This window comes from Alexandromys fortis, unplaced genomic scaffold (genome assembly GCF_014885135.2).
Source record: "Alexandromys fortis isolate MF-2015 unplaced genomic scaffold, M_Fortis_MF-2015_v1.1 scaffold_7, whole genome shotgun sequence".
Taxonomy (NCBI): Eukaryota; Metazoa; Chordata; class Mammalia; order Rodentia; family Cricetidae; genus Alexandromys; species Alexandromys fortis.
In genome coordinates this window covers 22,522,910-22,535,551 of record NW_026067920.1, presented here as the reverse complement: position 1 = coordinate 22,535,551, position 12,642 = coordinate 22,522,910, and the positions used below count along the sequence as shown (strand labels likewise).

The window sequence follows — 12,642 nt, the reverse complement described above, 5'->3', positions numbered from 1 at the left end:
GAAAAATGGATAAGGAAAGTGTGGTACATTTACACAATGGAGTACTACACAGTAGAAAAAAAACAATGACATCCTGAAATTTGCAGGCAAAAGGATGAATCTAGAAAATATCACATTAAGTGAGGTAACCCAGACTCAGAGAGACAAACATCATATGTACTTACTCATAAGTGGCTTTTAGACATAAAGCAAAGGAAACCAGCCTATAATTCACAATCCCAGAGAACCAAGACAACAATGAGGACCCTAAGGGAGACAAACATGGATCTAATCTACATGGGAAGTAGAGAAAGATAAGATCTCCTGAGTAAATTGGGAGCATGGAGTCCATGGGAGAGGGTGGAAGGGGAGGGAGGGGAGCAGAAAAAAAATGTATAGCTCAATAAAATCAATAAAAAATATATAAAGTTTTTCATACAGTTTGATTTTATTTCCCCTCCCCCAGCTTCTCCCAGATCCTTTCTACTGCTCCACCTTTTTACCCACCTAACTTTATGTTCACATCTTGCATATGCTTTCTCTCAACCTCTTTCACCAAAAAAAAAGAAACAATAAAAAACTCAATTAGCAAAGCAAAACAGAACAAAACATTGATAAAAGTACCATTGTTTTCATTTAGTGTTGGCCAACTACTCCTGGGAGTGGGGCTTGCCCTGCAGTGGGACTGGTTTTCCCAAGGACGCTTCTGAGTCGTTGCACGGTGCACGTTAACTGCAGAAAGTTTCATGGTAGGGGTGGAAGCTTGCGGAAGAGACAGTCCTAAATTAAGAGGACGGAGGGGCAGGAGCCTATAACCAGGTCTGTGACTCCCGGTTTGAGAGCAGTTGTGTGAGGGTTAAGTCATGGATTTTCCTGATTCCGCAAAGTGCTTTGTTGTAGTTGTCCGAGTTTGAGGGATGCTCTGAAAGGCCAGGGAGAGCTAGCTGAATAGTTTTTATGAGAGGAACGTTGCTGGTAAGGGAGGAAGCAGCAAGTGTGAGACCGTAACTGAGACACAGGAAACAATGAGGAGGCCAGGGTGACTGCTTCCCATTTCCCTTCCGCTCACCTATGTGAATCAGTTTATATCATATCCTTTTCATTTTACATCTTCTACCTGTTAGTGACCTATCTGCCTAGCTCTGCAAGTGGAAGTGGGTTACAGATTGCCAGTTACTCTACCATAGGAAACCTTATATCCCTCTTTCTCTTTTTAAGGAGAGGAATGCCTTCATGAACAGTAGGTACCTTAAAGATATGTGGGGGGAAAAATCTGGAACAGAAAGTGTTTGTGATAAAAAGTCATAAAATTATGATTCCCTTGTTTGCTCAATGGATATTTGTTGAGCAGTGGTTCTTGAACTAGGACCAGCAATAAACAAAAACACCAAAATATCTGCCTTCATTGAACTTACAGGGTAGAGAGAGAAAGAAGTATATAAATAAAATTTGCTTGTTTAATAGTATGTGCAAAGGAGGGAAAGTATAGGGAAGACAGTATGTCTACTGGGAAAGAAGCTGAAATTTTTGTAAGGTGCTCAGAAAAGCACAGTCTGGGAAAGTAAGTTTGAGGGAAGATCTGAAATGCGAGGAGCGCTGGCTATATAGTATTTATGAGAAGAACATTCCTGTAAGCGTGAGGCTGAGAAACAATGAGGAGGCCAGGGCAGGGAGCCGAGAAGATGAGAGAGGATATGAGAGAAAATAAGTCCAGGAGCAGAGTCAGGAGGCCTGATCACTTAAAGAATGAAAAATTCTTGTGGACTAAAACTTTGTCTTTCATCTCCAATGTCTAGTAAGGAAATACACAATCACTTTCATGATACCAGGTGTAACAAGGTTAAACAGAACTCGAAAAAAAACAAAGCATCCACCCATTGTCTGTGCACAAACTTTCTTTTTTCTTTCTTTCCATCTCCTGTTGTTGGGTTTGGCTTGTTGTTTTACGAGGACCTTCAGATGTGTTGGCAAGTTAGTCATTTGCTCTTGGCTTTTAATTGTAAGCATTCAACAGGAGCAGCCCAGAAGTGCTGGTAAGTTCTGCTTCTTTTCTCTCCCCTATTCAAATGAGGGATTTGCTGGTTTTATGAGTCGGACAAGATTGGGTTATTTCCCAGTTCATATTTTTCATCCATTCCTCTCTTGAGTTTATTCTTTCCTGGTCTTGTGTGATAGAGGTCTTCTTCCTCCTGTGTTTAGGATTCCTTTAAGTATTTTCTGCACCGCTAGATTGGAAATCATGACTTTCTTTAGTTGGTGCTCATTTCGAAAATCTTTCTCTGTTAATTTTAAAAGATAATTCTGTGTAGTAGTCTTAGTTGACAGCCCTTACCCTTGGGATTTTAAATATATCATTCTATTTTTTCCCGGCTTTTGGAATTTCTCTCGAGAGGTTTGATGCCATTGTGATGTGAGTTGTCATTTTTCTCTTCTAGCTTCTAGTATTTTTTTTCTTGGTTTCATAGTTTTGGCATCTTGACTATAATGTGTCATGGAAAGATCTCTGGCCCTCTCTGTTGGGAGTTTAAATGTCTCGTGCTTGGCTGTCCATTTCTTTCCCTTACTTTTTCTGCTATAATTTCATTGGATTGTTGTTCTGTGCTTTCAGTTTTCTAGATGGAATTGCTCAATCATAATGTGTGTAGGAATTCAACTTTAGAAGACAGTGCAGAGTTGTTCCCGAGTGTCTGTGCCCATTGAAATGGTCCCCGGCAGTACTAATGATGGTTCTTAGCAATACTTGCTGTTGTTCAGCTTTCGGAAACATTTGTCACTGTGAGAAAGTGAAACTGAAATATAGTTATAGAACTAAGTCCTAATGCCCCATTCTATCCCAAATTTGTCTGATTTCTAACAATAGTAAGCTGCATTTCTTAGAAATGGAAATATATAGGCTTTCTGTAACAACGGAAAAGTCGTGAAAGTGAGAATGAGAGCTTAATGGGAACTTTATGGGAACTTCTTCGGGGGATCCTAAAATGTGATTTTAGACTGACTGGGGCGTGACCACCTGACTGGAGGGTGGGGGTCTTAGTAGGGTGGGGAGAGAGTCCAAGAGAAGGGAATCAAGAGGTGGAGAAAGGAGAGAATGATGGTGTGGAACTTGCTGAAAATCAGCCTGTTCTTGGGCCCAGTTGTAGGTCTACTAGTTTAGGAAGTGAAGAAATGGGCTCCAGGTCTAACTGAGTGCATTTATTTTGTATAAGCTCTGTTAGTTTTGTTTATCTTACTTCTTAATTAGCACTGTTGGAAAGCGTTTGCTAGGCAGTGTGACAGAATGCATTTAGAACTCAGTATGCTTTATTACCCATTGTTTCAGAGGCACTCAGTATCAAATACTTCAGAAAAGTTTATCTGTATAACCTTTGCTCTAAAAATAAAATATCACTAAAACTCTGTGTCTTTAAAGGCGTGTCTTCAAACACAGCTTTCAAAATTTCTAAGTGATGTTAATTTCATAGTTGATTACAAAATTAAATTGTTCCGTCGAGGCTGAATGTCATCATCTTGTGGAACAGAACAAGCGCTGAGAGCGCTAACGTGACAGTCTGTGTGGCATGCTTTTCGACCTGGGCTCTACATTCCACATTAGACGGAGAGGGTGTTAGCTATTCTAAAGGTACAATAAGAGATTATTGTTCCTATCAGTGTAATGAATTGATATTCCTGACTGTACCTTTTCATTTTGCACATTGTCAAAACCTTGGACCTTAATCTTATCCTTTGATTGACAGTAGCGACCAGGGAAAGAACACTTGTATTGTTAGGGACAGTCACATCTGTTCAACTTGATTCAGTTGAGGGTATTTGCATATTCTTAAGTATTTCTTCCGAGAGGGCTTAACTTCTTCTCAAGTGCTTGATGCATTTTTGAAATTCATTCATAAGGTATCTACATGCACTAATAGTTCTGTGTAATATTGCTGTGCATAATCTGACAGATAAGACCACATTCTAAAATAGGCATTCTTTGGGGAGGTGACATTATGTTTTACCTATTTGTTAGAAAGAAATGTTAGGTTTTTTTTTAAAAAAAAAAAAAAGTCTTATAATGCTTTGATTCAAGTACAATAGTCTTACTTTAGGCAAATTGACCTCTCGTATGATGAACCAGGATATATTGAACAGTAATAAAGGTGTTAATGATAAAATTTCCTGCCTTGGTTGGAAAATTGAGTAATTGAATGTCTGTTTAGTAACTCCTTTTTTTTTAAATAGGGAATATTACCAAGGCTGAGGTTTCTTTAAATGTTAAGCTTTAATGTTACTTTCAATTCTAATGTCAGCCCTAGAAAATAGTGTATGTATATAACCTCTGGTTTACATTGTCACAGATTGTCTTGTATCTGAATTGCCTCTTGCCAGTAGAACACAATGGAAGATTCTCTTATGTGTTATCATATGTCTGCAGAATTTATATGATATTCACACATGGCTAATGCCCCTCTTTGTACCAGTCTCCTAAACCCTTACTATTAAACGCCTTAAAGAGCAGACAGGCTTCTTGTTGTATGGTTCTGATGAGTGGGCACTGACGGTTTTAAAGACTTTTTAGATATGGGATCAGTCAGCAGTGTTGCCGTGGGATCTGCAAAACAGTTTCTTTACTGACATATGTGATCTTAAGGAAAAGACTAGAATTAATCACAAAATGTCTTAGAAAAAAGTTATAGATCTAACGGGAAAATACCATCATGTTACATTAATTTAATCAAGATTTAGGGCAGTTATCGACAGATTGATTTCTCACACTAACCTGGAACCTTTCCTAGTTTCCCAGAGGCAGGGTCTCATGTAGTTGGGGCCAGCCGTGAACTCAGGATCCTCTTGCCTCTACCCACCCTAGTGCTGGGATTGCGGTATGAGCCCCTGCACATGCTCTTTACGAGCTTTTATCCCACATTTTCTTCTAGTATAAGTATTTTTGAGCCAACTCTTTTTGTTTTATTTTTTATCTACTTTACTTAATATAAAAGTTCATCACAATTTTATTATTGTATTATAAGAATTATTTAGTGGAGGAAGTTCTTAATTTTTATTAGCTATAAAATAATTCTAAACTGCATAATTATTTTTTTTTCTCTTACAGGAATCCCCTTCTGGTCGGAGGAAAGCTCTTGCTACTAGCAGCATTAATATGAAACAGTATGCAAGCCCTATGCCAACTCAAACTGATGTCAAGTTAAAATTTAAGCCATTATCTAAAAAAGTTGTATCTGCCACTCTCCAGTTTTCATTATCTTGTATCTTTCTTCGGGAAGGAAAAGCAACGTAAGTTTCTATCATTAAGTGACTTCCTTCATCTCGTGTTTTAAAATACCACAGCGCACAGCGTTTGTCTTAGTAGAATGGCAATAAGATGAACATCATTCAGATGATTCCAAGGCACGAACTCAAGGCAAGAATTGAAGCGGAAGCCATGGAGGAATAGAGGTCATTGGGCTTGGTTTTCTCAGCTTACTTTCTTACACACCCGGGGCTGCCTCCCTGGGGTGGCCCCGCCTACAGTGGCTCTTCTCATATCTATCAGTAATCAAGAAAATGTCCCTCAGACATGCCTTCTGGCCAGCCTGATGCAGGCAGTTTCTTAATTGAGATTCCCTTTTCCAAAGTGACTCTGGTTTGTGTCCAGTTGACAAAAAGTAACCAACACAATACCTTTCTCAAAAACAAAACCAAACCAAAAATCATTTCTTCCGTGCTGAATAAGCACTCGCTGCATTGTCAAGTCAGGAACAAGTACATGTGGTATCTACAGTGCAAGAGCCTGTCCAAGTAGAATATGAAGGGGCAGAATAGATAAAAATGCCATGCTGGGGACTCTCTGTTAAAGATAAGGGAGAAGATGAGCCATTCTGAACCACAGTTGTGCACACAGTTAGCCCAGGAGAATGTGGTTACCATAATCGGTCATGTCTGCTTGACTGATAAGCTGGTTTCTGTGTATCACTCGAAGTGAGATGCTTGGCTCTCATCTCCAAGGCAGCAGGTGACATGCTAGATGGCAGCCGTCAGCTGAGAGAAGCTGTGTTCCCAAGTGAGTGTGGTTAGGGAGGTGGTTGAGAATGGACTGTAGACACGGGGAAGGAAGGCTCTCACCCTGAGGTGTAAGCCAAGTGAAGGACCGGAAACAGAGGAAGGAGACCGAGCAGTAAATGCGTCAGCACCATCCGTAGCCGTCTGGGTAAAAAAAAAAAAAAGCGCATTTAAACTGAGAGTCTCAATTTAATATGAATCCTTATCATTTATTACTGATACTGAGAATTTGGAAGGCATTCATATGAATAATACAACTTTTCTTGTTTGTGTTGACCGTCATGAAATTTGTTTAAAAAGAGGAAATCATTTTGTTAACTTAGCCTGTGTGAAATAAAATGTGAAGAATTTCTATATTTGGCTTAGTTTACATAGTTATGTCATATTCTGAAGATAAAATTATTAAAGATTATAAAAGAGCAGTATTTTAATTTTTTCTGCCTGAATTTGGCAGAAGTATACAAAACGAAAATTAATATGTTGTATAACGTTTTAAAATGTGTTCAGTGAGTTTTAAGGTGAAAATAACAGATGAAGAAAACATAAGTGAGTTGTCTCAAGATATTTAATATAAACTTCATAAACTTATATTTTTAAATGTTTGAGATAAAAATTCATATTTTATCAAATAGATGGTGTCCAACTCATAATTAGCTAAAGATTTCATCTGGTGTTTCTTCTAAAGACTAGACTTTGCTTTAGATGATTTATTTTTGGTTGTAGTAGTTACCTTTAGGGCCTGTGGCTCTACAGAAAACTTAACACATGGTTTGCAGGGTTTACCATTTGATTTTCTCCAGCCCACAGATCCAAAATGGCTCATGGTTTTCTATTCAGAATTCCTGTTCTAATTCCTTTTGGAAGATTTAAGTGTTTCACTTTAGTATTTAACATTTATTTTGTTATTTTATGTGTTATATATATAATTTTACATGTGTGTTATATATAGTTTATATATTTGTCTGTATTTATGCCTGTGCACCATGGACATGCCTGAAACCTGCGAAGGTCAGAAGAGGGCGTTGGATCCTTTGTAACTGGAGTTACAGACACTGTGGGCCCCCAGTGCTGGGAATTGAACCCAGTTTTGTCCAGAAGGGCAGCCAGTGCTCTTAACCTCTGGTCTGTCTGTCCAGTTCAAGTTTTATTTTAAAGTCAAGATTTATCTCATTTGTGGACTACCCAAGGTTTTGTTTCTAGACTTAATGCTCAAGAAACTATACTTGAATTCTCTGCAGGAACTTTTTGTCTTCCGTGGGGTGCCAGCACAATTATCTTCTAAAGCCTTAGCCAGTTTAGTCTTGTTTGCTTTGCAGTGAATACATCATTCAGAAATTTATACGGTTTGTAAAATTCTTACATTTAAAATATTCTTATACAACATGCAAGGTGTTACTCTTATTTTACAGAAAGAAGGAATATGTTAATATTTTATCTTATATCCATTATCCAAAATGCTTAGCTCTGCAAGTTTTCAGATTTCGTTTTTTTTCTAGATTTCGGGTTGTTTGCATATACATAAGGATATCTTAGGGAGGGAACCCAAGTCTAAGCACAATGCCATTTAACTTTGATGCAGACTTTCTTATGTGGCCTAAAGTAGTTTTTACACAGTGTCTTCAGTGCAGAGTGTCTTCCGTGCACCTGAGCCTCGATTGCGGCCTGTCACATGCCATGTGTGAGGTGTTCCACGTGTGCCACCTTTATCAGCATGCGAAGCTTGGACGTCAGAGTACTTTAGATTTTGAAATGTTTGGATTTAAGATTTGCAGATTAGGCATATTAAATCTTTATTTTCTAATTATTTTTCAAGTAATGCCATCTAGTAAGCTGTGTATTGTATTTTGACTAATTTGATATAGGGACGAAGATATGCAGAGTTTGGCTAGTTTGATGAGTATGAAGCAGGCTGACATTGGCAATTTAGATGATTTTGAAGAAGATAATGAAGATGATGATGAGAATCGAGTGAACCAAGAGGAAAAGGCAGCAAAAATTACAGGTTGGCTTTACTAGCATTGAACTAAAAGTTTATTTTCTAATTTGTGTATTAGGTTTTAATTTCTTTCTTAACTCAGATGTATTTAAGACAGTATGTTTTACATGTGCTTTGTATGTATATTTCTACCTGTTTACTTCTGCTCAAATTCAAATAAAATTCAGGTCTCTTTGTTTCAGTTTCAAAAAACCTTACTAAAGTTTTTCTTTATTGTTTAAACATATGTATTTTTGTTAATTTTCTAAAAATTAACTTATTTACATTTTTATCTTTTCATATAGAGGACTTAGGTCCTAAAGTATTTGGTTCAAAAAAGAAAGACATAGTTTTATAATCTCATCCAAATCTGTACCATTTTGCTCAATTTTATACTTCTTTCCTTGATATTTTGTCCAGTGTTGATATTTGTAAACTATGTTCCATTTGCTTGTCACACGTATTATTCTTAGCCCATCTCTTACTTTAAGTACGTCTCTAATAGATATCATTTGGCTACTCCAGCTCCATGTTTGCTTTTTAATAGCTCTTTGCGGAGCTGGGGCAGTGACTCAGTCAGTAAAGCTCCTGCCACACAGCATAGTGACCAGAGTTCTGTCCCCAGAAGCACAGAGACTTTGTCTGTAATCCAGTGCTGGAGGGATAAGAGGAGGGGCTGTGGGGGCTTGCTGGCCTGGCCAAATCAGGGCTCAGTGAGAGAATTGAGAAAGATAGACTTTGGCTTTTGACCGCACACACACTTACACCACACATGTGCGTGCTCCCACCTGTCTACTCACATAGCCAAGTGATACACAAGTATTTAAAAAGTTCTGTATTCCAAGAGCTGACCTAATTTCACTTATATTAGTATATATATAAACGTGTGTATATACATTCATATATACATATGGATATATATGAGGTCTTTTCTTATTATTTTCCTCTCTCTACCTCCCTTCATTTTGCCTCTCTGATTTTTAATTTTTTACATTATTTTATGTGTATGGGTGTTTTGCCTGTGTAATATCTGTGTGCCACATGCACGCCTGCGTTGGTGAAGACCAGGAGAGGGTGTTAGAGCCCCTGGTACTAGAATTATCGATGGTTATGAGTTACTGTGTGGGTGCTGGGAATTGAACCCCTGTCCTCGTAACTTAAGCCAGTGCTTTTAACTGCTGAGGTATCTCTCCAGCCCCTGAGAATTTTCTTTTAATTTAAGCATTTTTGTTAGCATAATTTGAAAATTATGTATCCTGTTTTCATTTTAGAATAATAGACTTTAAAATGAGTAAACCAGACAGATAAATGAATGACCCTGTGGATCTTACTAGTATTAAAATTAAACAGAATATATTATTGCTCCTCTAATAAGAAATGCAATATAATTTTCTTTGCCAGTCCCTTCCCTCTATGTCCTTTGGGCTATTATACTTATTCATTAGTATCTGTCCCCCCCATAATAAATGTTAGCACACAGTTGCATTCCCTAATGATGGCAGCAGCAGCAGCACAATACTTTATTTTTATTGAAAAGTTTTTTTTTCTCAATATGGTATATTCTGATTACACTTTTTCTTCCCCTAGCTCCTCACAGCTCCTGCCTACCTCCCCATCCACCTAAATTCACGCTCGTTCTTTCTTTAATTAGAATACAAAGAGGTATCTAGAATAGTAATTATAAAAAATAAAATAAGATAAAATAAAAACAAATCAAAATAGGACAAAACTAACAAACAGAGGGTGGAAAAAAGAGCCAAAGAAAAATGTTAAGAAACACATACAGTTGCTAAGGCTAGACATTTGCACACAGAAATTCTGTAAATACAAAATCAGAATCCATAATATATAAGTAAAAGTTCTCTAAGGGCAGAGAGGGGGAACCTCAGACAAAGCATTGTGAGATACAAAAAACAATTTTGAAAAATACCATTGAGTTCATTGGCTCTCTATGGCTGGACATGGGACCTTCCCTTAAATGTGGTTTGTATCCCCAGTGAGACTCCATTGGAGAAGACTAAGTTTTCCTTTGTGAGCAGCTATCAATTAAAGACAGCTTCTGGGTTAGGGATGGGGCCGTGTCTAGTTCCCCTCTTAGTTCTTGGACCCTATCCGGCTTAGACTTGTGCAGACCCTGTACCTGCTGTGCCGTCACTGTCTCTGAATTCATACACATCAGTCCTGTTGTGTCTAGAAGGCCTTGCTTGCTTCCTTGATGTTTCCGTCACTCTGGTTCTTTTAGTCTTTCCACCTCCTCTTCTGCAGAGTTCTCAGAACTGTGAGAGAAAGAATTTCATGGAGACAAGTCTCTCACTGGAGAGAGACCTTGTGCTCTTAACTGCTGAGCCATCTCTCTAGCTCCTGAGAATATTTTGAAATGTAATCATTTTTGTATGGTAATTTGAAAATTGTCTAGTACAACTAGTACATTTCTAGTTGTAGGTCTCTATATTGGTTTTCATCTACCAGAGCCTCTGTCACAGGGAGCTTCTCTGATAATATTCATCTATGAGTATAGCAGAATGTTGGTATCAGTCATTTTATTGCTACATTCCTTTAGCAAAAGAATAGTATTTGGTTTTTCTCTAGGTTTGTGGCCTATCTTGTCCCAGGTTCTTGACCACTTAGGTAGTGTTGGCCATGAGTTCTACCTCATGGAGTGGAACTTAATTCCAATTAGATAGTGGTTGGTTATTCCTACAACTTTTGTGCCACTATTGCAACAGCATATCTTGTAGGCAGGTCACAGGTAGATCCAAGCATTTGTAGCTGGATTGGTGTTTCCCTTTCTCCACTGGTAGTGTGCAGAGTATCTTCTATTACCATGAATCTACTCAGGAGGGGTGAAGACTGGATAGCCACCAGCTGACTTTTCTATGTTCAGTGAGTTATGTGGGTGTTAACTTCAGTTTGTGAACAGCAACCAATAGCTTTGACAATAACCTGGGTTGCTTGGAGGTCTCCATGGGAAAACCCTGCATGTGTATAATGTCCTTTGCTCATACTTCTTCCATTATTCTCGCCTGTTCATTCCTGCTCCCGCTTAACTTCCTTTTCTTTTCAGCTTAGAGGTTCTTTACTTAAACAAGGGATGAGTGACTGAGGAATATGGCTCTCCCTCTCCTCTCAACTAGTAACTGCCTGTAGTTAGTTCCTCGGGGAGAGGTAAGGTCTTATCAGCCCCTCCCTCATCCATGATAAAATGGTGATGAACCCAGTCTTCCTGCTCCCTTTTGTATGATGTTCTGTGAACAGTGAGGAGGTGATTAGCTGGCCCTTTAGGACTGAGAACTCAACAGTCACTCATTCTTAGCACTTTGCCCAGTTAGAAGTCTCTGCAGTAACTGTTGTCCACTGCAGACAGAAGCTTCTCTTACCAAGGCTGTGGACAGCACTTATCTTAGGCAGTCCACTTAGAAGGCAGCAATAGTAGGTTCCTCTTTAGGACCTAGGACCTGCCCAGCCACAGACTTTTGACCAGTGTACATCATCAGGTGTGGGCTCTGCTTGTGAAGCAGGCCTCAGATCCAACCAGAAGGCCACTGGTTACCTCTCCATCACAGTCACACACTTATTGCACCAGCAGGTGTGTCTTGCCTGGTAGGTTGCTGTTGACACATGCAGAGTTCACAGATGGGTAAAACTGTGAAGTTTTTTCCCTTCCAGTGGCTGCATAATGTTTTCTAGGACTGTAAAAGCCAGCCAGTGGAGAGGAAGTTCCAGCTAACTTCCTGTTTGATTTCTTTACATCCTGTGACCTATGTGGCTTCAACAATTATCATCTTGTTTTGCTGGGCAGCCAGCAGCAGTGGTAATTGTATGTATTGTTTTGGGGGTCTCTGGAACCTCCTTGACCAACAACTTAGAAGGAACTATTTCATACCCCGTTACTAGTATTATTGTTTATTAACCTTGGCTTCTGGTAGTAACATTATCTACCCATACAGGGTGTCTTTCTTCAAACTCTTTCTTTCCTGTTTAAATTATTATTTTTGACTAGTTTACTAAATAGTGGATTCTACATATATCCTTTGTTTTAGCTACCCCCTTACCACTCTATACCCTCACTTCCTTCCCCATATAAACCTTTACTCCCCAGTATTCCCCCACTACATTCCATCACATATGCTCTGCTGTTGCTTCCCTCTAAATCCTCTTCCAATCCGCTCTCTAATTGCTCCTTTTTAACTTCTTAACCTCTGCAGGTATCCCTAGTTGAACTCACAAATCTAAAAAGAGCTGCACATAAGAGCCAGCAGGTGGCATTTGTCTTTCTGTGCTTTGGTCATGTCACTTAGTGTAATATTTTCCCGCAAGTCTCATTTTTCCATTTCCTTCACAGCGTGATGAACCTCTATCATGAACATGTTCTGTACTTTTATCATCATCCATCAGTTGACTGATTGCAGTTCCTAGCTATTGAATAGACAGCGAGTGTGTACACATGTCCTGCAGTAACGTGGAGAATCCTTTGATCGCTGGTTCAGGAGTGGTACAGCTGTTGTCATATGGTCGCTCTTTTTTACGTCTTTGAGGATTTTCTACTGTGATTTCCATAGTGGTTGCTAGCTTACACTCCCACTAGCAGTAAAGGTTCATCCTTCTCCACATCCTCATCAGCATTTGTTATCTATCAGTGATGATTTTCTTGA

At 38.8% G+C, this 12,642-nt stretch overlaps 1 protein-coding gene across 10 annotated transcripts in view; it reads left to right on the top strand.

The window, feature by feature from the left end:
* Ehbp1 (EH domain binding protein 1) overlaps window positions 1-12,642 on the top strand; it is a 254,819-nt gene that overhangs the window by 96,566 nt on the left and 145,611 nt on the right. For all 10 annotated transcript variants that reach the window (XR_007591427.1, XM_050140935.1, XM_050140936.1 and 7 more), the window contains exons 6-7: window positions 5,069-5,250; window positions 7,878-8,017. Coding sequence is in view for 9 of the 10 variants with exons in the window: in XM_050140935.1 (XP_049996892.1) it covers window positions 5,069-5,250; window positions 7,878-8,017 (322 nt within the window). In the remaining variant the exon portion in view is untranslated. The remainder of the gene's footprint in view (window positions 1-5,068; window positions 5,251-7,877; window positions 8,018-12,642) is intronic.